General features: G+C 47.7%; 3 protein-coding genes across 6 annotated transcripts in view; all 3 read right to left on the bottom strand.

The window, feature by feature from the left end:
* Positions 1-2: 2 nt before the first annotated feature.
* LOC105913129 (ubiquitin-associated protein 1-like) lies at positions 3-4,547 on the bottom strand. Its single transcript, XM_042707460.1, has 4 exons — positions 1,805-4,547; positions 1,348-1,527; positions 855-956; positions 3-671 (listed from the first exon to the last, which is right to left on the bottom strand). The coding sequence occupies exons 1-4, from the start codon at positions 2,399-2,401 to the stop codon at positions 537-539; spliced, it is 1,014 nt and encodes a 337-aa protein (XP_042563394.1). The 5' UTR covers positions 2,402-4,547; the 3' UTR covers positions 3-536.
* Positions 4,548-4,637: 90 nt separating this feature from the next.
* On the bottom strand, positions 4,638-14,895 carry clpxb (caseinolytic mitochondrial matrix peptidase chaperone subunit Xb). 4 transcript variants are annotated; one of them, XM_031564023.2, is made up of 15 exons: positions 14,526-14,895; positions 14,111-14,182; positions 13,136-13,299; positions 12,879-12,996; positions 12,506-12,660; positions 12,100-12,259; positions 11,742-11,783; positions 8,841-9,017; positions 8,445-8,609; positions 7,799-7,887; positions 7,288-7,452; positions 6,829-7,134; positions 6,508-6,600; positions 6,189-6,295; positions 4,638-5,850 (listed from the first exon to the last, which is right to left on the bottom strand). In XM_031564023.2, exons 2-15 carry the CDS (start codon positions 14,166-14,168, stop codon positions 5,760-5,762), a joined length of 1,890 nt encoding a protein of 629 aa, XP_031419883.1. In that variant the 5' UTR covers positions 14,169-14,182; positions 14,526-14,895; the 3' UTR covers positions 4,638-5,759. The 4 variants fall into 4 exon arrangements, with proteins under 4 accessions (XP_031419883.1, XP_012697610.1, XP_012697611.1 ...); XM_012842156.3 differs by having other exon boundaries at positions 14,567-14,895; XM_012842157.3 differs by having other exon boundaries at positions 14,576-14,895.
* A 154-nt stretch (positions 14,896-15,049) lies between these two features.
* lrrk2 (leucine-rich repeat kinase 2) overlaps positions 15,050-26,969 on the bottom strand; it is a 39,361-nt gene continuing 27,441 nt past the window's right edge. Inside the window, exons 43-51 of the mRNA XM_031561731.2 lie at positions 26,818-26,918; positions 26,432-26,626; positions 24,895-25,088; positions 24,526-24,598; positions 18,316-18,506; positions 17,434-17,589; positions 16,802-17,025; positions 16,396-16,476; positions 15,050-15,754 (exon numbers count right to left, since the gene is read on the bottom strand). Coding sequence (XP_031417591.1) covers positions 15,633-15,754; positions 16,396-16,476; positions 16,802-17,025; positions 17,434-17,589; positions 18,316-18,506; positions 24,526-24,598; positions 24,895-25,088; positions 26,432-26,626; positions 26,818-26,918 — 1,337 coding nt within the window. The 3' untranslated portion in view covers positions 15,050-15,632. The remainder of the gene's footprint in view (positions 15,755-16,395; positions 16,477-16,801; positions 17,026-17,433; positions 17,590-18,315; positions 18,507-24,525; positions 24,599-24,894; positions 25,089-26,431; positions 26,627-26,817; positions 26,919-26,969) is intronic.

Raw genomic sequence — 26,969 nt, 5'->3', positions numbered from 1 at the left:
CATAGGGTATATGCCCACTGTATTTGCATCATTTCTCCATGTGAACACATCAGTATTCATTTCAAGTATACTGTATTTCTAGTAAAGTAGTATGAGTAATGGTTGTACATCCGTTCTACAAGCCGGTGAATTATTATCCTCTGTAATGTAGGTTACATTTTCCTGGGACATTATTCCTAAAAGGGGACTGTTTTTGTACATGTGGTAAATGTGGTTATGGCTAATCAGAAGTACACGTTCATATTGTGTTCATCGTGAGCTCCTCTCTGTCAGGGTGTTCATATTGTGTTCATCGTGAGCTCCTCTAAGGCCTTCTCTCGGGGTGTTCATATTGTGTTCATCATGAGCTCCTCTAAGGCCCTCTCTGTCGGGGTGTTCATCGTGAACTCCTCTCTGTCGGGGTGTTCATATAGTGTTCATCATGAGCTCCTCTAAGCTCCTCTCTCTGTCGGGGTGTTCATCGTGACCTCCTCTCTGTCGGGGTGTTCATATAGTGTTCATCATGAGCTCCTCTAAGGCCCTCTCTGTCGGGGTGTTCATATTGTGTTCATCATGAGCTCCTCCAAGGCCCTCTCCCGGTGGTTGCCATGCACCAGCAGAACCTCTTTGATGGCGTGCTGCTGGAAGCCCATCTCATTGAACTGAGTCAAGAGAAGCAAGAACTCTGCAGCCTGAGGGGATAAAAAGCACAATGTCACAGAAATGGAGTTGATATTTTGTCAGTTGAAATCCATCTCTGCCCTCTACCTTGAACTCTGCCCTCTACCTTGAACTCCGACCCCCCGTATGAAGTTCACCCAATGAGCTCTGCACATACGCTGGTTCTCTAACCCTGAGTGGGTGGGTGGCGTCACCTTGCTTTCGCTGTTCTGAAACATCTCCAAAGCCTCCTCCACCTGTGCCCGGTCGTAGCCCAGGCCACTCAGTCTTTTGCAGGCCGCCAGGTAACTCAGGATCTGATGACAAAAAGCCTTTGTCATCAACATTTACATTTACATTTAGTCATTTAGCAGACGCTTTTATCCAAAGCGACTTACAAGGATGTATTCACATTTTTACATTTCCACTGATGGCACACTGCACATCAGGAGCAATTAGGGGTTCAGTGTCTTTCTCAAGGACGCTTCGACAGTGGGAATCGAACTAGCAACCTTCTGATTACTAAACGACTTCTCTACCTCCTGTACCACTGTCGCCCCAGAGGGTGATCTTTCAAGATCTTTGCAAAATGACTGTAACCAACAACAGTGTGAACTATAGTAACACTCATGTCATAGCTTCTCCTTTATGATTCATTGAGTACAGTGCTTGAACACTAACAGCAGTTTTATAGATCAGGCATGAGACCTGTTCTGGTTTGCGAAGACCGGTTCTCTGCAATGTGATGATGGCTGTCCGGACGGAATAGCCGCGCTCGGTCACGACACCTAGCAGCTCCCTCTCGTCCTGACTGAGCGCGGACAGCAGCTCTGATGACGAGTCTTGCCCCGAGGCTCGTCCATGGGAGGTCTTGCATCGCTGAGTCCTCTAAAGAGATTCACAAAGATACATTTACATTGCATGGTATTTTTAATCGCTAAACGGGCTCATTCAGTGAAATTCAGTTCCCCTTCAAACATTGTTTTTCGTCCTGATCATAGTTTCAATTGTAACCTCATTCTGAGAACTGAAGCTAAATATGTAATGTGATATTACAGCGCATGCACTTTTTTACCCCTAAATCAAATGGATATTTTTTCCTTATACTTTTTGACTGGTTGTAAGTCTTTCCAGTTGTTTCCACCTATCATCTAAGAGGTCATACCTGTGCAGTGGGTTTGTGACTTCTGCTTGAAGAGAGGTTCCCAGCCGAGGATGGCCTGGGCTGCATCAGGGAGGAGATGGCTGGGACTGGGGCTGGGGGTGGGGGTGGGGCTGGGCTCTGCTGGCTCATTGAGTGCCTTCTACCATTGGAGCCACTAGTGCTGCGCCTCATCATTGATGCTCTCTGCCCGTGGCGCTGCGGACTGTTCATTCGTTGTGGAGCCCCGGCCAGCTGGAGGTCCTGACCAGTGGACACGGATCTCCTGGGGCGCGGCGCGTTCCGCGGGGAAGAAGGCCCGGATCGGTGAGGAGAAGAGCTCTGTCTGGAACCCTGGCGCTTGGCCCCGGAGCTGCGTGGCCTCTCCCCACACTGACAGGAGAGGAAGGGGACGTCCTCCGTGGGCGAGCCCTCATCATCCTCAGAGTATCCACCAGCATCCCACTCAGACTCCACCAGGAACTTCACTGAGCGATGCTGAGGTGGGTAGCCCGCATCGGCAGCGCCCAGGCTGTTGCTACGCGGGCGTCGCCTTGACTCCCAGCTTTCAACGTTTCTGCGTCTGGACGAGCGACTCTCCTGCGGGCTGCTGAGCATCATCCGGTGAGGGGGGCAGGAGGGAAGAGTGCTTGACAGAGGATCAGGCGACTCCACGTTAAGACCACACAACCCTCCAAGACCACTTAGGACCCAGTTTTCCAGGGCGAATTCATACTGTAGAGAAACATACACATGGATGGTGTAAAGAACCAAGTGGCCAAACCGTACAAAATGCCATCAATTGTGAGCTCATACATTAATCATCATTTTTCATGCCCAGCTAGTTGGTGTAGTGGTAGTCCTACCAACAAAAAAAAAAGGAATGTGTCTTGTGAAACAGGCCTCCACAATGTTTCTTTAAATAAATATGATAAATATCATTGGGTCCCACCGTTGTATCATGAAGTATTTGAAGGCAGTCTGGAATGTTTAGGTCTGGGGCCGTGACCTCTCGAGTCTCGTCCGGCGGCTCGTCTAGAGGGCCCATGAGGGTCTTAAAGGGGAGGTCTTCAAAGCTACTCATGCTGTTTTAAACAAAACGTTTCACTAATCAGTTCATCTGCTGGAGTACACCTGGGAAAACCACCCGCTGTCCACGCCGTGAGACACAGGCTGTTGTTGTGTTAACTGATGTGTTAAAGTTCAGCCTGTGGTCCTGTAAAATAAGCATGCGTAGTGGCATTATCCCTCTTTAATCAGGCTGTGCTAATCTTTCACGTGTCCCAACACACATGTATTCATCTTCATATCTTTGTGCAAGTGTACTTACACACTGCAATCAAACAGGACTATTTAGGAGAACATGTAAGGATGCATTGGTGCACTCAGAAGACAACCCCAGCCTTGCCACTTCAAATACATTTCGATATATCTAGACATACTATATGACAAACAGACTCCTCTAGGTTCTCAGTACCCAATGATACCACAGTATACTCAAAATACTTACAAACACAGATGTGAGAAGATCCAACAGAGTGAAGCAACCGGGACGGAGTAGCGGCCTGGACAGGTCTGAGTGTAAAGCAGTGGTCTGTCTGTTGCAGTCATCCGAACGTCCCGTACTCAAGGTGCAATGTGTCAATGAAGCTCAGGTTGGGCGTAAAGCTCTTATGATCCTGGGCTTACACATTCTGAGTCATGCCTGCTTTACACAACTTGTTTACAAACACAGATCCCATATGAAACAACCATTTGCATGGAAGCATTAGGTCTTCAGTATCTTTCTAATGACACTTTTTTTCTTTATATTCAAATTTGTATTTTTCCTATTTTCATAATAAAGTATATATGAATTATAAACACAATTCATTGAAATAATCAGTAGTGGTGTGATTAAGAGCTGTTTTGTTTATAACTCTGGTAGATTGTATAATAGTTGTATATGTGTTTTAGTAGTATAGTTTTTTATGTTTAATCAGAGTCTCTAATATTGTATTATTGCCTCATTTTAAGATTCTTTCTGCTTGAAATTGACTGTTCCCCGACTGATTACCCATGATGCTCCTCCTCACTATAAGAGGTGGGTCTGTTTATCCACATCACGAGTATCTATTAATACTGTCTGTTTATCCACATCACGAGTATCTATTAATACTGTCTGTTATCTATTAATACTGTCTGTTATCTATTAATACTGTCTGTTATCTATTAATACTGTCTGTTTACCACATCACGAGTATCTATTAATACTGTCTGTTATCTATTAATACTGTCTGTTATCTATTAATACTGTCTGTTTACCCACATCACGAGTATCTATTAATACTGTCTGTTATCTATTAATACTGTCTGTTTACCACATCATGAGTATCTATTAATACTGTCTGTTATCTATTAATACTGTCTGTTTACCCACATCACGAGTATCTATTAATACTGTCTGTTATCTATTAATACTGTCTGTTTACCACATCATGAGTATCTATTAATACTGTCTGTTATCTATTAATACTGTCTGTTTATCCACATCACGAGTATCTATTAATACTGTCTGTTATCTATTAATACTGTCTGTTTACCACATCATGAGTATCTATTAATACTGTCTGTTATCTATTAATACTGTCTGTTTACCCACATCACGAGTATCTATTAATACTGTCTGTTATCTATTAATACTGTCTGTTTACCACATCATGAGTATCTATTTTTACTGTGATTTAGACAATCACGTCACATTTTAGGATCAATTCATAAAAATGTCCAGGTTCATGTAGGGGTTCACAAACTTAATCTCGACTGTATAATACAGCTGTGCTCCATTTGTTAAGACATTCAGTAAATAAAGACAACCTTTACAGATATACATTTTATTTACGTATTTAAACAATCATATCTATAAATTCTTTGCGTTTTCAAACTTAAGGGCATATAGGCTGTTGTGTTGACCTCTGAGGGAGAAATAAAGAGCAGCAGGATCCTGAACAACTAAAAGAATCAAAAAAAGAACCGAGAGAAAATGAATCTCATGTACTGCACTTTTAAATCACAGAAATGGTAAGGTGTTTTTTTTTTGGATGACAAAGACTGTTAAAAGCTATTCTGAGACACAGTGTGAATGAATGGTGAGGGGGATCATGAACACAGCCTAGTGTAGCTCCCACCTCACACACCCCACTCCTGCTCCTGCCACTCCTCAGCCTTCAGCAGGATGGTGTGAGTGGAAGAGAGACTCAGGATGAGAAAGTTCAAACGGAAACAATACTTTCTTAACCATTTCCAAAAAAGGTCACTGTCATTTTTTTTCCCCCTTGCTGGTTTTCGTGTGATATGTTCTTTATGTATAAAGATAGCCTGCTCTGTAGCATCTCTACTGGGCAGAACAGCATTCGATTCCATGTACCATTTAAAACAAACATTTTGGGAAGAATAACATCACAGCTTATATGTGTTTCTGGAATAGTATGCCCCAGTAAATAGGGACATGGTAGTAGTATGTATTATCTAACATGAAATACTAAAATGCAATCATTCCTTTCCTACCCTATGCCTTCAAGTGTATCAAATGATCCCATTCAGGGCAATTCTTTCCTTTACTGTTGTCGCAAAACACACAAGAGGAAAGGAACAAAATACCCACAAACAAAGAAAATTATCTTTACACAGATAAAAAATTGTTAACAATCCCCAAAGATTGAACAGAATATAGTCGACGTGCATCCTTTTCCTAACGAGTCCAAACATCCGATAGGTGGGGAGCAAAGGAGATGAGGAGAAACGGAGGGTTGTTTCGTGATTACTCAAAGACAAGGTCTCTCGCATTACCTAACATCTCCCTCAGTCTACCTGCAAGGACCACACCAGGACCACACCAGGACCACATCAGGAAGGCATCCAGATGGCAATCTCCATGACAGTGTACTACAACATTGTTTTAATTTTTGTAAATTCTTGAATTCACCGACGGGGTGGACCATCAGTTTTTGGCAGCATCAGCCTGTCTGAGCCAGCTGTCCTCCTCCACCCCGGAGTCGTACTCCTCCTCCGTCGTCTCCTTGGCGGGCGCTCTGTGGTACAGGAGGTAGAGAAGGCGGTTAGTAATCAGAAGGTTGCTAGTTCGATTCCCTGTCGAAGTGTCCTTGAGCAAGACACTGAACCCCTAATTGTTCCTGATGTGCAGTGTGCCATCAGTGTAAAATGTGTATACATTGTAAGTTGCACATATGTAAGTCGCTTTGGATAAAAGCGTCTGCTAAATGACTAAATGTAAATGTCTGGGGGGGAAACCAAAGCAAAGCGCAGGATTTTAGACTCGGAGCTTCAGGTCTCCACATTCACCTGTGTCCCAAGTGAGTTGGTCAGAATCAGGACAAACACAAGGAGGTTATTTCAGAGCTCCACTTGCCTGATGTACAGGGGCTCCATCTTGCCTTGAACGACTTCTTTGTTTAGCTCCACGGCAACTATGTCTGAATGGGGCACCTCAAACATGGGCTCAAGCAGAAGCTTCTCCTGTCAAAGACATTTAAGGGTGTAGAGAGATGTCAGGTACACAGACAGACACATTTAAAATATCTAAATTATACAGCAGGATATTAAAAGATTCAAATCAAACTCTAGTTCTCTAACACATGGTGCATTCTTACTGCTGGAAGCCACACAAATGGACTTGTGTATGGGCCATGTGTTGAAGGCGCTGTGTAAGAGGGCAAGCATGTCCTTACCATGATGGATCTGAGCCCGCGGGCTCCCGTCTTCCTCTCCAGAGCCAGGCGTGCTATGGCTCTTAGCGCATCTGGAGTTACGTTCAGATCACACTGAGGGGAAAGGTGAAATGAAACACACACACGTTGTGACACACGTTTATATCATCAGGTTCACATGTGTGACATCTAAAAAGGTACTGAGCTCTGATGTCTTGAGTACCTCTCTAACAAGCAAATCAAGCTACAGGTTTCTTAAAAAAAACAAAAGCTAAAGCTAAACCCAGGTGTCAGGTCAAAAAAGGTGATGACGCTCACTGTAATCAGCGGTCAGTGGCTAACCTTATCCATGCTGAACAGGGCCTGGTACTGGGGCACCACGGCGTTGCGGGGCTCCGTGAGGATGCACACCAGCGTGTCCTCGTCCAGGCTGTGCAGGGGAACCACCACAGGCAGACGCCCCACAAACTCTGGGATCATACCGAACTCAATGAGATCCCGGGCCTCCACGTGCCTCAGCAGTCGGTCCTTCTCCTCCATCTCCGCCACGGCATCGTTGTCCCCGCCGCCGGTGGTGTTGGCCAAGTCCGCTTGCGCCGCGGCCCGCCGCCCCTTGCCCAGGTTAGACGGTGTTCCAAATCCCAGGTACTGGAAAGGGAACACAGGAGGATCACTTTGGTGCAAGGGAGGATTTTCACCAAGACTAATTGCTGTCCTGTATTCATGTACTTAGTGCCTTTTAGCTTGTGAATATTTAAGAGACTGAAGAGTCTGAGTTGTGTGCACTGTTCTTTAACTCACCTTCTCGTTCTTCCTTCTGCTGATGATCCTGTCCAGGCCATTGAAGGCCCCAGACGCCACAAACAGAATGTTGGTGGTGTCCACCTGCACCGTCTCCCCCCTCAACTTCCTAGAGTTCTTCTCCGGGACGTTTACGATTGTACCCTCCAGGAGTTTTAATAAACCCTACAGACAGAGAGAGAGAGAGAGAGAGAGAGAGAGAGAGAGAGAGAGAGAGAGAGAGAGGGGGGGGGGGGGGGGGGAGAGAGAGAGAGAGGGAGAGACAGAGAGAGAGAGAGAGAGAGAGAGAGAGAGAGAGAGACAGACAGAGACAGAGAGAGAAACAGTAAGATAACGCTGTACTTCACATGATTTCCAGGAATGATACGTCCAGTCAAAGGGATTTTAAAGCAGATGAAGTGAAGCCAAAAGAGATCCCAGGTATCCAGATGTTCCCAGAGGTTGCGTAAAGCACATATCATATCATTGTGAATGGCCGTGAGTCATGGGACAGAGCAAGTGGCGTTCCAACCTGCTGCACTCCCTCTCCCCCCACATCTCTCAGCTGATGGATGCCAGGGACACTGCCAATCTTGTCCACCTCATCCAAGAATACGATGCCTGCCAAACACACAGAACGAGTGAGACTGCCATCACTGTGTGGATACTGGTGTGTGTGAAGGACTGGATGATCCAAGGCATGAATTCACACTAAAGATGACATTTTGATGACAGGTCAGTTTACTTCCTGTGAAGAGTGTGAGAAAAAGACTCTTAATAACATGTTTCCATTAAAAAAAAAAAGGATCAAGTTGAAAAACAATCGGTACTCCCAACATCATGCACGCTCTTATCTAGAAGTAAACTCAGAAGATAAACTATGTCAATGTTATCCTCAGCCACGGTTTCCTAACCAACCTAATACCGACAGCACAACAGGTCCAGAGAAAGCCTGTTACTTGGGGGAGCACCTGGGGGAAAATGGCCAAAGGATTCTGAGATTGTGCAAAAGGTGAGGTACAGAAAACACACAATGTTTCTCCTCAACCCAACTCAACCCAACCCAACCCAGAGATGAATTAGGGCGGCGCTTTCTTCCACCAACCAATCGGAGCGCAGCAGTATACTGAGCTCCACAGGGGCTGGAGAGAGTGTGCCACTGCACGCTGCTCTCTTACCTTGCTGGGCTTTCTCCACGGAGTAGTTGGCATCCTGCAGCAGTTTGGCGATGACCGACTCGATGTCTTCGCCCACGTAGCCGGCCTGAGTCAGCGTGGTGCAGTCACATATGGCAAAGGGTACATCCAGGCATTTCGCCAAGGTCTGCGCCAATAGAGTTTTCCCTGCCGATAAGATATGGTAAACGTCAGGGTTAAGTTGATTACTACGTCACACCAGTGGGATGTCCTCCATGTTGTCATGCCACTTTATCAGTCACCCATTTCATTCGTAGAAAGCTAAATTAGGTCAACCTCAATCCACATGAAAGACTTTTTATTTTTTACTTTTTAAGACGTTTTAAACTGTGCCAGTCCGTATCAGAATGAATGATCAACTCCCAGTCCCACACTGACCTGATCCAGTGGGGCCGAGCAGCACGATGTTGCTCTTCTCCAGCTTGATGTCGCTCTGGCTGGAGTCTAGGACCTCTCCGCCCCGCTTCTCCTGAAGGGTCTGCTGGGTGGCCTGCTGCTGCACAGAGGCACCCAGAGCGTTGCCATGGGGACTGATACCAGCTATTTGAAGCAGCTCTGAGAGAGATATCAAAGACAAAACAAATACTATTAACCAGCAGCACATTTTTTACAGACTGACAATTTGACTTAAAAAAATGACAAATAAATAAATAAATAGATATTGAATGTGATGCTCGGAAATGTTTGATCAGTGAAATATACAGGTCAAATGTAACCAGATGTGGGAGCTTTTGACCAAGATGTCTATGGCATTACTACACACACATGTCAGATTTGACCAAGATGTCTATGGCATTACTACACACACATGTCAGATTTAGCTGATCAATTTGGTCTGCATTGCACCAGCTCAGCAGGTTTAGTGGCGTCAGTGCTCGGCTCTGGCCCCAAGGGCTCTCTGGCTCCAATGACTGCTGCTTACATTTTTGTCAGTCACAGGAAACTAACAATTTTGTCAATTTCAATTTATGTCACAATTCAGACAGGATAGATGGACCTCAAGACATTTCAATCCTATTCAGGTTTAGAGACGACTTTACCAAAGTGACCTCGGAGACATTGCATGAAGCACAGTTTTACAGGGAAAAAAAGCAATGTTAAAAGGCATAAAGTGTTCTCTATGTGGGTCCCATTTTATACCTTGTACATTTTTGCGAAGTAAAACAAAATGTGTGAATTTAGAAAATTCTGAATACCGTAATTTCCGGACTATTGAGCGCACCTGAATATAAGCCTCACGCACTGAATTTTTTAAAAATAATTATTTTTAACATAAATAAGCCGCACATGTCTATAAGCCGCAGGTGCCTACCGCAACATTGAAACAAATTAACTTTACACAGGCTAAAATGAATATCAAAACTAATACAATAGTTAGTTTTGCCAGTTAGATAAGTGCACTGTTGCTTTAAGAGCGCACAGTCGCAAGAGTCAATCAGAAGCTAGAACGTTAGATTGAAGACAGACGCTAGTTTGAAACCAGTGAGCTAAAGAACTTGAAGACTGGATTTATATTGTTGTAAACTTTTATTTTATTTTCTAAAGTGTTTTGAGTTGTGTTCTGTCTACGCTGGTAGACTGTGGTTATTTTGACATTAGTTAAGTTATTGAGAGATACTGAGAAATCGCGTGGAGCTAAGCATCCATGCGGCTGCATCCATGCTAGCATCCTAGCTCCACAAAGCCACCGTAAACACAAAGCCACCGTATACAGTCACAGGTATCATAATCCATAAATTAGCCGCATCGTTGTTTAAGCCGCGAGGTTCAAAGCGTGGGAAAAAAGTAGCGGCTTATAGTCCGGAAAATACGGTAGGTTATACTATATACTTGTAAATACTATATATACACTTATATATACTTATAATACCTTATCAAGTCTTCAAGTTGGCTATGTGAACATGTAACAGTCTCAAATATTCTGAAATGAAAGTGGTACCACTGGTGAAACAGAATGTGTTTTTTTTTTTTTTAGCTTAGCATACCCTTCCAAAAATGCCTATATAGTGGCTTTGTGGGTATATTGTTGGGTAAACATGCCACTGGTTCGGCTGGCTCCAGTGCTGTGGACATCCCCAAAGTAGGTCAGGCCAACCTCAGCTACACCACAGCTGATCAAATACACTATGGCTGGCTAGCTCCCCACTAACCCAACTGCATCGCTACACCTGAACAGCACACACACACATTACAACAAAACAGCACACACACACACACACATTACACCTGAACAGCACACACACACATTACAACAAAACAGCAAACACATTAAAAACAAAACAGCAAACACATGTATACGCTAAAGTAACAAATGTGTGCTTGAATTAAATAGCGACACTGCTGTTTCAGTAGTATTCAGGATGTTTTTGTACCAATGTCGCTGTTCAACAGTACTGGTACAAATAACAGCTTATTTTTTGATGCAGCAGCAAACCTAACCTGATTGGAGCTAGTGAACGCCACTCTTACTTATGATTCTGTTCTTATGTCATAAGGCCGACCTGGTTCTAGGCCCAGCTGCCTGTGAGCTGTAATGTGACTCGAGTGGGTCAAAGTCCACGTTTTGAAACCCAGCCACCTGGAGAGGGTCCAAGAGGCAGTTACTGAATGAAGGCAGGGTGAGGGACAGTGGGGCTCTCAGACTGGTAAACTAGGTCACAGAGATACATAGCATTTCCATACATAGATAGTAGATAGATAATAGATATTAGATAGAAACAGCCTTAGCCTTTAACCATTCTTACAGAGCTCATCTGCCCTAGATCTACCCAGGTGGGGCGTTTATATGACATCAGCCCCTACAGCTAGGGCAGGGTCCAACCGCTCCAGCCTGTGGCGTCTGTCGTTGCCTTACTTTAAAACCGCATTTTCTCATTGGTGATGTTGAACATATGATTCATCTATAGCTAGAGTTGTCTGGTTAAATGTGTTGAGAGAACGAACACACATGATGATTCATTGACCAATCCTAAATGAGGTGCATGGCATTTTCAGTTCTGATTTGGAGAATTACTATTACTTCAGAGCCCACACACAGAGCTGCCCCAGCAGGCCAACTCAGATGCCTAAACACGTGCTTCTTCTCACTGGAGCACAAACAAACTTTTAATTACAGACATGTCTGTAATGTTTGGCATTTGTACAACCCACAAATGACGACAAATAATGAAACAGAATTGGTGAAATAAAGACAAACAAAAAGGGGTGAATGGTGAACTGCAGTGACTGAAATGTGCTGGCTACTGGACAGGGACGATGTGATGTGGAATTAGCACTTACTTGTGAATCTGTATTCATCCTCCCGTCTTCTGATCTCTAGTTCTACAGAGAGAGGAGGACATTGATCTTATCATGACTACCGCCACTACAACTCTGGACAAAAGAACCTTTCAGAAATACTGATTCCAGCAGGACGGGATACGACGAGTGTCTTCCCATGAAGGTAAATGTCCTTCAAACACCTGCATTCTATCTACCAATACCCATCGGAACGAATACCAAACCAGCCAGTCAAGCACACTTCAGTATGGAGTTGGGCAGCTTTTACAGAGACTAGGCTCAATCAGCTGTGCATTAACACAATGAGCTGACAGCATGAGCAGCAAACCTGTGTGTCCCATGTGAGAAGTCTACCCACCCCGTGGCGTGAGGGAGGTCTGCTTCTCCACCTCCACCTGCTGCCGGCCTCCGGCGGGGATATTGTTGTAGATCCTCTTGTAATGGTTATACACAGCTACTGCCAAGACCTTCTTGGCATAGGATTGGCCAACAACATACTTATCGAGGTAGGTATAGATCTGTTTGAAAAAACAAAACAATGGATCTCAAATATGACAGATGGCTGAACTGATGAAACCACGGTCTAAATATCTACTTACATTTTGCGAAAAGGCATTGATCCATTTAAAAATATATAGAAATAAGGTACATTTAATTTTAAATACAAATGAGATCTATCGATGACAGCAGCTTAACCCACCAAAGCCACTCTTCAACCAGCTATATACACGTCATAAGATCTGTGGTGTGGAATGTAAGCTTACCTTTTTAGGGGGAGGAGGTGGCTTCTGTGCAAAGGCCATTTTAACAGCTTCAGCAGCAGATTCAGCCTCCTTATTCAGACCTTTTTTAGAGTCCGTCTCTGACAGTACCACAAAAAAGTGGTGACATTTTTCACATTTCACAAACCGTGTTGAAGCTGACAAAGAAGAGGAAAAAAAATCCCTTTAGGCAAGAGAAATACACTGTTGCAGAACAATGAATCGCTTAAAATGTTTAGCTCAACATCTAACACAGACATTCTCAGTCAAAATAAATAAAAAAAATTAAAAAATGTACACAGGCACTCCACACAAACCCTGCCGTTTTGCTACCAAAGGGATATCTCAATGAATGTTCTAATGAAGTGTCACTTACAGACAAAGGTCTCCACATGAGTGCAGGGATCTCCACACTTTGGGCACCTGAGCTGACTACCTCCCTTGCCAGAGCCACCTGAACCGGTCCGTTTCCCACCCCCTTCAGCCATACTTTTCTGGGGGACAAAAGGCAATCGGAGTTACAGTACATAAGCGATACCTTTTATCTACTCACGCAAAGCATTGACTTATGTTGTGCACACACATGAAGAGACAACATACTTCCAACAGAGATGACCTGAGAGAAATGCATACCTTTGCTCCATCACTTGAGCTATCCTTAGGGGTCCCTTCTTTTGAGGCGAAACACACCACAGCTTCAGAGAATGACCGGACGCGCACCGAGGGAGGCAGGTGGGTCTCACGAGATGCTGGTCTGCATAATGCAAACAGCTGAACCCGTGAACTGGACAATCCAGCTGAAGGAGACAGAACATTCCAAGTCACTCCAGACAGCAAAAACAAGGACACCTGTTCACTACAAACACACACAAAATACTCAGATATGGTGAGTGTGGGCAGATGAGCACTTGTGAGCACTTTTAACAACCCAAAGCTGGACATAAAAGTGCGGTTGAAAGTGTTGCCGCTATATAACTTTCAGGTTGGGAAAACATTTCCCGCCGGGTTCTAAATAATAATGCACAAACTTATTGACAAAAGTTTTAGCAGCATTTTAAACAAGTCAATGACACTTCTCTTCAGGGTGTGGGTTGCTTAGTTGGTTTAAATGGATTTAAAAAACATGTCTTTACATCACAGTGCATTGACACATTTAGCACCATTGTCTGATTCTGGCAAAACATGTTAGATGTTCTTCTCAAAATCAAATAACAAAACAATGCATTCCAAGTCACTAGATTTTGCACCCCTCAAAAGCCTATACTATGACACTTATGGGGGCCCTCTTGCGTTCGAGTCAATCATCTCACAACCCCCCTAAGCATACTATGCAACAAAGATGTACGTAATTACATACTGATTTAGATAAGCACATTTTTTAAAACAATGTTCATAGGATATATTTAATTCATACCAAGTTCCAACAGACTATACGGGGGTAACGATGTAACTTATCCTTATAACTAATTTTGCAAAGTGACGTAACAAGCTCATGTAACTTCATCAGACAGCGAAGCATAATTCGACCCGGTTTTGGTCATAACGTCTCACTGAAATGAATGAACATATATGGCAACTTTTACATTAGTTGCTGAAACCTACACTTACCTTTCTGTGCTGTATTAAAAAGAACCCTCGCCGCAGACGTGCATGTGCAGCAGGACATATTTATGTCAAGGTCTGGGGAAATTCAGAGGCACATTATGACGCTTTAGGTTGACGCGTAATGAACACAGAATCACAAACGTAACACCACGCTATAAATACAGCGCAACTTCAAGCTCAACAAGTGTGAGGGAGGGTGATCTGCTACTGGCTTTCGTAATCCTACAGGCCCAAGCCAATGAAAAGAGGAGAAATTCATACGAGCAGTGGAAAACCACTGGCTAACCTTACAAAACAGCTAACGTTAGCAGTCATAGACAAGCTAGCTAGGTTAAAAACACTAACACCCCGTATCATGCATCGCTTCCAAACTTAAACATCCAAATATAACATTACACGTAGAAGATTTAGGAAAAACCTTGATAATGAAGATCGGCCTGAGTAGTTTCACAAACTTACGTCACTTACTGGTTTGCCCGAGATAGGACCAGTTAAGTATATAGCGTAGGTCGCTAGCTAGCAAGTAGCTAGATTATTTCGTCGAGTCACTGTGTGGATATCACGGATAGAACCACAGACAAAAAATGTCATGCCAATGTCAAAGTATGCGGATCGCATGGGTCTCTCAGTCTCTGTCACCTCACTGTCAATGGCCGAATTTTGTGATGTAACCTCTGCTGTTGTGAATGCTATGTCAGCCAAACCCTAGACCCAAGGCTAGTTATCAAAGCGTCTAGTTTTAAGTTGCGTAGGCAGGTCCCTGGATGACTGTTTGCATCACATGGTTCACAAGGAGGGCAAGGCGTTTCTTCTACTGACAAACCACACATACTCAATATTAATGGTGCCGCCTACCGTGGCGGGTGAAATACTCACCTCGCTGTATGCGACTAATAATAATAATAATAATAATAATAATAATAACACGTCACAGACACGCGGTAAGCACAACACTGCAATTTTAATACAAACGTAGCCTATCAGGGCCTACTACATTGACATGCCTCTCACAATACAATGTGCATAATCCGTGGCATGTTGGACCAGACATTTCAATAAATTATATAAAATCGTCAATATCAAAAGAGGTATCAAAAGGGGTTTCCAGTTTGATTTAAGTGCTAGGAGAAGTTATCATAAATAATCGGTCATCCCTTTTGAATAGTCATAGCCTACGTGATAAAAACTCATCCAAGTGATACATTCACACAACCCAGACTAAAACAAAAAACATAACTGATTTGCACACAAGTGAACATAACTGAAGTAACACACTCCAGAATCAGAATCTGTCCCCCTCCAGGAAGATCAAATATGGAAGGAAGACGTGCAAAAAAAAAGAAGATACCAAGTGGCTTCCCTTGATTCTATTCAGATTATTCATTCAAATCCCCCCCCCCCCCCCGCCTCCAACACTACTTTGGTGAAATAAATGGCAACAGAGTCAACAACCATACGTGATTATATTCTAATATTGTTAGGCTGTTGACGTTGGGGGGAAGGGTGAATATAGTGCACAGCCGGTTCAGTCAAAGAGATGTTCTCTCATCTTGGTTGTGATCTCTTCCCTCAGCTCACGGTGTCTACTCAAGTCTTTCACTTCAAGGGGGAGTGTGCTGTTCCACGTCATCAAAATGGAGTCCTCATCTGGAAGGAACAAATTGTTTGGATTTTATGGATTAACACACACCATATAGAATGAACAGAAACAGATTGTATGGATTAACACACACACACACCATATAGAATGAACAGAAACAGATTGTATGGATTAACACACACACACACACCATATAGAATGAACAGAAACAGATTGTATGGATTAACACACACACACACCATATAGAATGAACAGAAACAGATTGTATGGATTAACACACACACACACACACCATATAGAATGAACAGAAACAGATTGTATGGATTAACACACACACACACACACACACACACACACACACACCATATAAAATGAACAGAAACAGATTGTATGGATTAACACACACACACACACCATATAGAATGAACAGAAACAGATTGTATGGATTAACACACACACACACCATATAGAATGAACAGAAACAGATTGTATGGATTAACACACACACACACACACCATATAGAATGAACAGAAACAGATTTTATGGATTAACACACACACACACACCATATAAAATGCGACAGAAAAAGGAGCAGAAACTGAATAGTGTAATCGCACACATCTCACTGCAGTGTCTGGCAGTAGTCATCAGATTTTCACAGCAAGCTAACAAAAGTATCTCCCCTACCACACTGATTCCTGACTTGATCTTGGGCCAGTCGTAGACGTTTTCCTAGTACCATGATGACGTGCTTCCTGTTGAGTGTTTCTAGGATTTTAGAGGAAAAATGATCAAAAATTATTTGAATCCACTCTACAAAACCAGTTTCTCTCATTAGACAACTGAGCACAGTTGAAGAAATTGAGATACTGAAAAAAAAAGGACAGGAGGTCTAGCTAATTTGTTACTATTTAGCTAATTAATCACTCATTTTAAGTCCATTCTCGAGAATCAGAGAGTTAACAGAATCCGTGTTTGCTGGTCAGCCCTATGTCTGTGTGGATGTTGTGAACATACGATTTCTTTAAGATGGCACAAGTTATATTCAAAAACAACAACAGCAAAACAGAGCAAGATTTGTTCAGTAGCCTACCAATCAGGACAGATGCCATGCCCCTGACTGAGTGGCAGTGTAGACTGACTGCTTGCAGTAGTTGCCTACTGGAAAGTTCCACCAGCAGGATATGGCCAGCTCTCGTTCCAATCCACAGTGTTGTGCCGTGCTGCACCAACAGAGCTTTTACAGTAACCCAAGATGGCTCCATCTCTCCAAACACCTCTGTGCTGGCTCTTCTGGGCTTCGAGCAGGCGTTGGGTCTGTTAGGATTCACAATGAACACCGCTGGCCTTTACTATGTCTCTTCATGGATCGTAAAGATGAATGAAACTATCACTTATTAACACATTCAACATTGCAGCAAGTGTTTGATCCAAACAAGGCAACGGCAGGTCAACTGATCACCTGTGTGCATGTGTGATGCTGTCATGAACGACAGTGGTACAGGAGGTAGAGAAGTCGTTTAGTAATCAGAAGGTTGCTAGTTCGATTCCCTGTCGAAGCGTCCTTGAGCAAGACACTGAACCCCTAATTGCTCCTGATGTGCAGTGTGCCATCAGTTAAAATGTAAAATGTGTATACATTGTAAGTCGCACATATGTAAGTCGCTTTGGATAAAAGCGTCTGCTAAATGACTAAATTACTAAATGTAAATGTAATGAACCCACCGCAGTAACTGAGCACAGTCGATGAGGTCAAGGATCTTGTCACTCTTCTTGTCCCAGATCTCCACCACCTGGCCACCCACTTTACTCAGGAACACATGCTTGTCCACCGCCAGCCGCGAGACATTGGTGTCGCTGCGCACTGCACAATGCTGCTTCCTGAGAATGCGAGGGTACACACACACACACACACACACACACACACAGAGACAGAGACACAGACACAGACACAGACACAGACACGCACACGCACTCTCTCAGCTCAACTGCTCCAGCTACCTACACACAATATACCATGCTTATAACTTGAATATGAAAACACAATAATATTACTTGTGGAGGTATTACTGTATATAATTCATACATACTAATCACAAGATTATGAGAAACTCAAAGCTATGGGTGTCATCTTTAACGTGATGCCTTTGAGACTAATTTGATCTGGTCTTTAGATTAGATTCAACTTTATTGTCATTGCACAGAGTACAAGTACTGAGGCAACGAAATGCAGTTTAGCATCCAACCAGAAGTGCAAAATAGCAAAAAGTGCAGAGTATGTGCATATGTAAAGTGTAATAAGTGAATAAATAGATATGTACAGTAAGAAATAGATATGCAATATGAACAGTAAGAAATGGATATGCAATATGAACATTTAACGTGATGCCTTTGTTATTGATCATGGTCTTGCATAGATGATCTAGTTTGTTGAACATGGCCCCAAGGCGACAAGCAAGATGTCTGTACTCAAGACCATCTGAGAACTTTAGTCTGGAGTGCCTTGAGCCCTTGTAATCAACACCATTTTCATGAATATTTAAGTAAAAAAATATATTTAAGACATATGTTTTGTACGTCATATCTGGTTTTGTAATCTGTACTTACTGAGACAGTTGCCTGTGTTTAGTGTCTATTGTTTTCCAGACATCGTAGTCTGCAGTGAGGGAGAGGATCCTGGTGCCACACCCGGCCCAGACGGTGCTCCTGTCCTGGGGGTGACTAGACTGACTCAGACACACCAGAGGGGTGTTCACGTTCCCCACCTGAAGCGTCTTCACAGGTGCCCCATTCTTGTGCTGTGACCAAAAGAGTAAAGACATTGATTTACTTACCTACCATCAAAATCAACCTCATGTTATAAAACAATCTACCCACTAAAACCTACCTTTAAAACAGTGTTATACTGCAACAAACCTATAATGACAGTGGGTCTGCACGGTTTTTAAAAGGTAGGTTTTAGTGGGTAGATTGTTTTATAACATGAGGTTGATTTTGATGGTACATGGCCATGTGTAGGGTAGAAGGGTGGGGTAGGGTGAAGGGTGGGGTAGGGTGAAGGGTGAAGGGTGAAGGGTGAAGGGTGAAGGGTGGGGTGGGGTGAAGGGTGAAGGGTGGTGTAGGGTGAAGGGTGGGGTAGGGTGAAGGGTGAAGGGTGGGGTAGGGTGAAGGGTGGGGTAGGGTGAAGGGTGAAGGGTGAAGGGTGGGGTAGGGTGGGGTAGGGTGAAGGGTGAAGGGTGAAGGGTGGGGTAGGGTGAAGGGTGGGGTAGGGTGAAGGGTGGGGTAGGGTGAAGGGTGGGGTAGGGTGGGGTGGGGTAGGGTGAAGGGTGGGGTAGGGTGGGGTAGGGTGAAGGGTGGGGTAGGGTGTAGGGTGAAGGGTGGGGTAGGGTGTAGGGTGAAGGGTGGGGTAGGGTGAAGGGTGGTGTAGGGTGTAGGGTGAAGGGTGGGGTAGGGTGTAGGGTGAAGGGTGGGGTAGGGTGAAGGGTGAAGGGTGGGGTAGGGTGAAGGGTGGGGTAGGGTGAAGGGTGGGGTAGGGTGAAGGGTGGGGTAGGGTGAAGGGTGAAGGGTGGGGTAGGGTGAAGGGTGAAGGGTGAAGGGTGGGGTAGGGTGAAGGGTGAAGGGTGGGGTAGGGTGAAGGGTGGGGTAGGGTGTAGGGTGAAGGGTGGGGTAGGGTGTAGGGTAGAAGGGTGGGGTAGGGTGAAGGGTGGGGTGGGGTGAAGGGTGAAGGGTGAAGGGTGGGGTAGGGTGAAGGGTGAAGGGTGAAGGGTGAAGGGTGAAGGGTGGGGTAGGGTGAAGGGTGAAGGGTGGGTAGGGTGAAGGGTGGGGTAGGGTGTAGGGTGAAGGGTGGGGTAGGGTGTAGGGTGAAGGGTGGGGTAGGGTGAAGGGTGAAGGGTGGGGTAGGGTGAAGGGTGGGGTAGGGTGAAGGGTGAAGGGTGGGGTAGGGTGGGGTAGGGTGAAGGGTGAAGGGTGAAGGGTGAAGGGTGGGGTAGGGTGAAGGGTGGGGTAGGGTGGGGTAGGGTGAAGGGTGGGGTAGGGTGAAGGGTGTAGGGTGAAGGGGGAAGGGTGGGGTAGGGTGAAGGGTGAAGGGTGAAGGGTGGGGTGGGGTAGGGTGAAGGGTGAAGGGTGGGGTAGGGTGAAGGGTGGGGTGGGGTGGGGTAGGGTGAAGGGTGGGGTGGGGTGGGGTGGGGTGAAGGGTGTAGGGTGAAGGGGGAAGGGTGGGGTGGGGTGAAGGGTGAAGGGTGAAGGGTGGGGTAGGGTGAAGGGTGAAGGGTGAAGGGTGGGGTGGGGTAGGGTGAAGGGTGAAGGGTGGGGTGGGGTGAAGGGTGAAGGGTGAAGGGTGGGGTGGGGTAGGGTGAAGGGTGAAGGGTGGGGTAGGGTGAAGGGTGGGGTGGGGTAGGGTGGGGTAGGGTGAAGGGTGGGGTAGGGTGAAGGGTGTAGGGTGAAGGGGGAAGGGTGGGGTAGGGTGAAGGGTGTAGGGTGAAGGGTGAAGGGTGAAGGGTGGGGAAGGGTGAAGGGTGGGGTAGGGTGGGGTAGGGTGAAGGGTGAAGGGTGGGGTGGGGTGAAGGGTGAAGGGTGAAGGGTGGGGTAGGGTGAAGGGTGGGGTAGGGTGAAGGGTGTAGGGTGTAGGGTGAAGGGTGGGGTGAAGGGTGAAGGGTGGGGAAGGGTGAAGGGTGAAGGGTGAAGGGTGGGGTAGGGTGAAGGGTGTAGGGTGAAGGGTGTAGGGTGTAGGGTGAAGGGTGGGGTGAAGGGTGAAGGGTGGGAAGGGTGAAGGGTGTAGGGTGAAGGGGGAAGGGTGGGGTAGGGTGAAGGGTGTAGGGTGGGGTAGGGTGTAGGGTGAAGGGTGTAGGGTGAAGGGTGGGGTAGGGTGAAGGGTGGGGTAGGGTGAAGGGTGTAGGGTGTAGGGTGAAGGTGGGGTAGGGTGAAGGGTGAAGGGTGAAGGGTGTAGGGTGAAGGGTGGGGTGAAGGGTGAAGGGTGAAGGGTGAAGGGTGAAGGGTGAAGGGTGGGGTAGGGTGAAGGGTGGGGTAGGGTGAAGGGTGAAGGGTGAAGGGTGGGGGTAGGGTGGGGTAGGGTGAAGGGTGTAGGGTGAAGGGTGAAGGGTGGGGTAGGGTGAAGGGTGAAGGGTGAAGGGTGGGGTGGGGTAGGGTGAAGGGTGAAGGGTGGGGTAGGGTGAAGGGTGGGGTAGGGTGAAGGGTGGGGTAGGGTGGGGTAGGGTGAAGGGTGAAGGGTGGGGTAGGGTGGGGTAGGGTGAAGGGTGAAGGGTGAAGGGTGGGGTGGGGAAGGGTGAAGGGTGAAGGGTGGGGAAGGGTGAAGGGTGGGGTAGGGTGGGGTAGGGTGAAGGGTGGGGTAGGGTGAAGGTGTAGGGTGAAGGGGGAAGGGTGGGGTAGGGTGAAGGGTGAAGGGTGGGGTGGGGAAGGGTGAAGGGTGAAGGGTGGGGAAGGGTGAAGGGTGGGGTAGGGTGGGGTAGGGTGAGGGTGAAGGGTGGGGTAGGGTGAAGGGTGGGGTAGGGTGAAGGGTGAAGGGTGAAGGGTGGGGTAGGGTGAAGGGTGGGGTAGGGTGAAGGGTGAAGGGTGAAGGGTGAAGGGTGGGTGGGGTAGGGTGAAGGGTGAAGGGTGGGGTAGGGTGAAGGGTGGGGTGGGGTAGGGTGGGGTAGGGTGAAGGGTGGGGTAGGGTGAAGGGTGTAGGGTGAAGGGGGAAGGGTGGGGTAGGGTGAAGGGTGTAGGGTGAAGGGTGAAGGGTGAAGGGTGGGGAAGGGTGAAGGGTGGGGTAGGGTGGGGTAGGGTGAAGGGTGGAAGGGTGGGGTGGGGGTAGGGTGAAGGGTGAAGGGTGAAGGGTGGGGTGAAGGGTGAAGGGTGGGAAGGGTGAAGGGTGTAGGGTGAAGGGGGAAGGGTGGGGTAGGGTGAAGGGTGTAGGGTGGGGTAGGGTGTAGGGTGAAGGGTGTAGGGTGAAGGGTGGGGTAGGGTGAAGGGTGGGGTAGGGTGAAGGGTGTAGGGTGTAGGGTGAAGGGTGGGGTAGGGTGAAGGGTGAAGGGTGAAGGGTGTAGGGTGAAGGGTGGGGTGAAGGGTGAAGGGTGAAGGGTGAAGGGTGAAGGGTGAAGGGTGGGGTAGGTGAAGGGTGGGGTAGGGTGAAGGGTGAAGGGTGTAGGGTGAAGGGTGGGGTAGGGTGAAGGGTGAAGGGTGAAGGGTGGGGTAGGGTGGGGTAGGGTGAAGGGTGTAGGGTGAAGGGTGAAGGGTGGGGTGGGGTAGGGTGAAGGGTGGGGTAGGGTGGGGTAGGGTGAAGGGTGAAGGGTGGGGTAGGGTGGGGTAGGGTGAAGGGTGAAGGGTGAAGGGTGGGGTGGGGAAGGGTGAAGGGTGAAGGGTGGGGAAGGGTGAAGGGTGGGGTAGGGTGGGGTAGGGTGAAGGGTGGGGTAGGGTGAAGGGTGTAGGGTGAAGGGTGAAGGGTGTAGGGTGAAGGGGGAAGGGTGGGGTAGGGTGAAGGGTGAAGGGTGGGGTGGGGAAGGGTGAAGGGTGAAGGGTGGGGAAGGGTGAAGGGTGGGGTAGGGTGGGGTAGGGTGAAGGGTGAAGGGTGGGGTAGGGTGAAGGGTGGGGTAGGGTGAAGGGTGAAGGGTGAAGGGTGGGGTAGGGTGGGGTAGGTGTAGGGTGAAGGGTGGGGTAGGGTGAAGGGTGAAGGGTGAAGGGTGGGTAGGGTGAAGGGTGAAGGGTGAAGGGTGAAGGGTGAAGGGTGTAGGGTGGGGTAGGGTGAAGGGTGGGGTAGGGTGGGGTAGGGTGAAGGGTGGGGTAGGGTGGGGTAGGGTGAAGGGTGAAGGGTGGGGTAGGGTGAAGGGTGGGGTAGGGTGAAGGGTGAAGGGTGGGGTAGGGTGGGTAGGGTGTAGGGTGTAGGGTGAAGGGTGGGGTAGGGTGAAGGGTGAAGGGTGGGGTAGGGTGAAGGGTGGGGTAGGGTGAAGGGGTGGGGTAGGGTGAAGGGTGAAGGGTGAAGGGTGGGGTAGGGTGAAGGGTGAAGGGTGGGGTAGGGTGAAGGGTGAAGGGTGAAGGGTGGTGGGTGGGGTAGGGTGGGGGTAGGGTGAAGGGTGAAGGGTGTAGGGTGAAGGGTGGGGTGGGGTAGGGTGGGGTAGGGTGAAGGGTGAAGGGTGGGGTAGGGTGGGGTAGGGTGAAGGGTGGGGTAGGGTGAAGGGTGAAGGGTGAAGGGTGGGGTAGGGTGAAGGGTGAAGGGTGAAGGGTGAAGGGTGAAGGGTGGGGAAGGGTGGTGTAGGGTGGGGTAGGGTGAAGGGTGAAGGGTGAAGGGTGGGGTAGGGTGAAGGGTGAAGGTGAAGGGTGGGGTAGGGTGAAGGGTGGGGTAGGGTGAAGGGTGAAGGGTGTAGGGTGGGGTAGGGTGAAGGGTGGGTAGGGTGAAGGGTGGGGTAGAAGGGTGAAGGGTGAAGGGTGGGGTAGGGTGAAGGGTGAAGGTGAAGGGTGAAGGTGGGGTAGGGTGAAGGGTGAAGGGTGAAGGGTGGGTGGGGTAGGGTGAAGGGTGAAGGGTGAAGGGTGGGGTAGGGTGGGGTAGGGTGAAGGGTGAAGGGTGAAGGGTGAAGGGTGAAGGGTGAAGGGTGGGGTGGGGTAGGGTGGGGTAGGGTGAAGGGTGGGGTGGGGTGAAGGGTGAAGGGTGAAGGGTGAAGGGTGAAGGGTGGGGTAGGGTGAAGGGTGGGGTAGGGTGAAGGGTGAAGGGTGAAGGGTGAAGGGTGAAGGGTGGGGTAGGGTGAAGGGTGAAGGGTGGGGTAGGGTGAAGGGTGGGGTAGGTTCGAAGGGTGGGGTAGGGTGTAGGGTGGGGTAGGGTGAAGGGTGAAGGGTGAAGGGTGAAGGGTGAAGGGTGGAGGGTGGGGTAGGGTGAAGGGTGGGGTAGGGTGAAGGGTGAAGGGTGAAGGGTGAAGGGTGGGGTGGGGTAGGGTGAAGGGTGAAGGGTGTAGGGTGGGGTAGGGTGAAGGGTGGGGTAGGGTTGAAGGGTGGGGTAGGGTGAAGGGTGGGGTAGGGTGAAGGGTGAAGGGTGAAGGGTGGGGTGGGGTAGGGTGAAGGGTGAAGGGTGTAGGGTGGGGTAGGGTGAAGGGTGGGGTAGGGTGAAGGGTGAAGGGTGAAGGGTGAAGGGTGAAGGGTGGGGTAGGGTGAAGGGTGGGGTAGGGTTGAAGGGTGGGGTAGGGTGAAGGGTGGGGTATGGTGAAGGCACATGTCATGGCCAGCAGCTGCCCTGGTTATTCAGTATGTGCTTCTGTGATCCTGGCACAAAACTCCACAAGCATGTGATGAGCAGCTTTTACAGCATGACACTGTAATGACGCTGCCAGTTGTGCTGTAGCTGGTGTTTGCTGTTGAATGCTTCCTAGATACCTCACTAGTGTGGTAGAAAAAATATCCTTACTTCTTCTTTAATGAGAGGCTTGGATTTATGAGCGCATAATACGTGCAATACAGCTGAAATTCTAATTTCATCCACATCTAAAACAAACTATTAAACTAATTAAATAGCGTCCGCAAAACTTTAATATGGTTACATTAAAACTATTATTATTATTATTATTATTATTATTAAAACCTGTCAATTATTATAATTCTTAATAATGGTAATAATTATTTCATACTCTACGACAGGATACAGATGTCAGACGATAAGTAACCTACACATCCTAGGAAGTGTCTCAGATACTTGTGGACAATGCATGTGTCTATCAAGGTGGCTCAGTACACACCAAAACATGAGTGAACCAAACTCTTTCATTTTGGATGCTCACTGCAGTGGCAGGACATTAACTCAGCCAACACATTACACATTAGAAAAGAAAGTGGTCCCTGCACCTTCAATGCTGAATCTTCATAAATGACCAGTGTTCCGTCTGCTGTCCCAATCAACAGGTAATTCTTCAAGCAGCTTGTAAATAAACAAAAAATGTTGAAGTTCAGTTGAATTGATAGTATTATACTTATATTGACTGAAAACAGCAGTACACTGGTTAAAAGTGCATTCTTACATTCCAACAATAGATACATATTAATAAATGTGTGTAGTGTCAGTATAAAACGATAAGTATAAAATAAAAGTATAAAATCCTTGAATAAAATCATAAAATCCCTCACATTCCTATTTGAATGCAAATGTGATGCGAGTTCTTTTAACAGAAAGAGTTTCCTGGAATACTTCCTGGTCCTGACAGGGGTCTTTCTCACCTGCGTGGCGAGTGTGTGTGAAAAAACAATGACGTCACCGCGTCTGACACCTTCTGGAGATGATGAAAACCTGAGGGGTTTTTAGTGTCCATGACGATAAGTGAGCCAGCCTGTGTTCCTGCCACCAGCCAATCGCAGGCCTCCCCAGGGACTTGCACGGTCACCACACACAACACAGGGCTGCTGTCGACGTCCTGCAAGCCAATCACAAGAGACCGTAGGATTCAGATCAGTATCAGAGCACCACCTCCCAGGAGCACCAGGGCAGTATCAGCGCACCACCTCCCAGGAGTACCAGGGCAGTATCAGAGCACCACCTCCCAGGAGCACCAGGGCAGTATCAGCGCACCACCTCCCAGGAGTACCAGGGCAGTATCAGAGCACCACCTCCCAGGAGCACCAGGGCAGTATCAGAGCACCACCTCCCAGGAGCACCAGGGCAGTATCAGAGCACCACCTCCCAGGAGCACCAGGGCAGTATCAGCGCACCACCTCCCAGTCCTATGCACCTATCATGGAGAACCAGGGCAGTATCAGAGCACCACCTCCCAGGAGCACCAGGGCAGTATCAGCGCACCACCTCCCAGTCCTATGCACCTATCATGGAGAACCAGGGCAGTATCAGCGCACCACCTCCCAGGAGCACCAGGGCAGTATCAGCGCACCACCTCCCAGGAGCACCAGGGCAGTATCAGCGCACCACCTTCCAGTCCTATCCACCTGCGTGGAGCACCAAGAGGTGCCCCAGGGCAGGAACATGCTCTACCTTAGGGAGAATGAGAACGTGCTCTACCTGAGGGAGAATGAGCCGTCTGCTGCTCTTACTGTTGTATGTGGAATCCATACGCCAGGCAGAAGGCGGCGAGGATTGCCTCAGTTACAGAAGTTTCACAAGATGCACCTTTTTTAATAATAGTTGGTGGTGATTTGACATACACTTGCTTCTCCTCTGCCTCCTGACATGATATCTATTCTTTTCCTTTTCACAGTCCTCATTGTTTTGGCCTTTTATATTCTACCTCCCTATCCATTTCTTACCATTCTTTCTTCGTACATGTCTGCACTTTATCTCTTTACACCTTTTCCACTTGACTTCTCTGAGGTTTTAAGGCATATGCCATGTGTCCATCTCGACAATCTCTGCCTGCAAGAGGTTAGAGGGAGGAGGTGGTGCTGTGGTGAGTGATTGAGTATCTGAGGAGGAAGAGGAGGAGGAGGAGGAGGAGGAGCTGTGGTGAGTGATTGAGTATCTGAGGAGGTGGAGGAGGAGGAGGAAGAGGAGGAGGAGGAGGAGGAGGAGGAGGAGCTGTGGTGAGTGATTGAGTATCTGAGGAGGAAGAGGAGGAGGAGGAGGAGCTGTGGTGAGTGATTGAGTATCTGAGGAGGAAGAGGAGGAGGAGGAGGAGGAAGAGGAGGAGGAGCTGTGGTGAGTGATTGAGTATCTGAGGAGGAAGAGGAGGAGGAGGAGGTGTGGTGAGTGATTGAGTATCTGAGGAGGTGTGAGAGGGAGGAGGTGCTGTGGTGAGTGATCGAGTACCTGAGAGCAGGTCTTCTCAGACGTGAGGTCCACTGAGGTGATGCACCCGCGCCTGTGGGTGCAGCTCCCCCCGCCCAGCCACACCCGAGGGCCCTGGTCCCCGCAAGAGACGGCGAAGCACTCGGAGGGCATTCCGTACACGGTCACCTCCGTCATCAGGCACAGCATCTCGCCCGAGTTCAGCCGCTCAAACACCTACGCTCAAAATCAATACAGGGGATTTTGCTGTACACCGGCTGTTCCAAACCTGCAACTACTTTTATCTGGAACACACACCACTGACAATCATGCTCAAGAGAGTTCGATATTTTTTTCTCTATAGAAGTGTTGGTGGGTAGCTCAACCAGGACAACCAGGTGTCTGCCATTCATTGGAGCTGGACTAACCTGCGCTGAAGTGGGTCTGTCCTGTGGGCTCCCCTTCAAGCAGTCTCTCATCAGAGTCTGAAAGCCTGGCCATGGGGAGCAGCCATAGTGCTTCACCGGGTCTTGAAAGGAAGGAGAACACAATGAATCACTCTCTAAAAACCCCCTCTGCT

This window comes from Clupea harengus, chromosome 3 (assembly GCF_900700415.2).
Source record: "Clupea harengus chromosome 3, Ch_v2.0.2, whole genome shotgun sequence".
Lineage (NCBI taxonomy): Eukaryota > Metazoa > Chordata > Actinopteri > Clupeiformes > Clupeidae > Clupea > Clupea harengus.
Note: the sequence above shows the minus strand (reverse complement) of the source record. Positions and strands in the feature narration are given on the sequence as shown.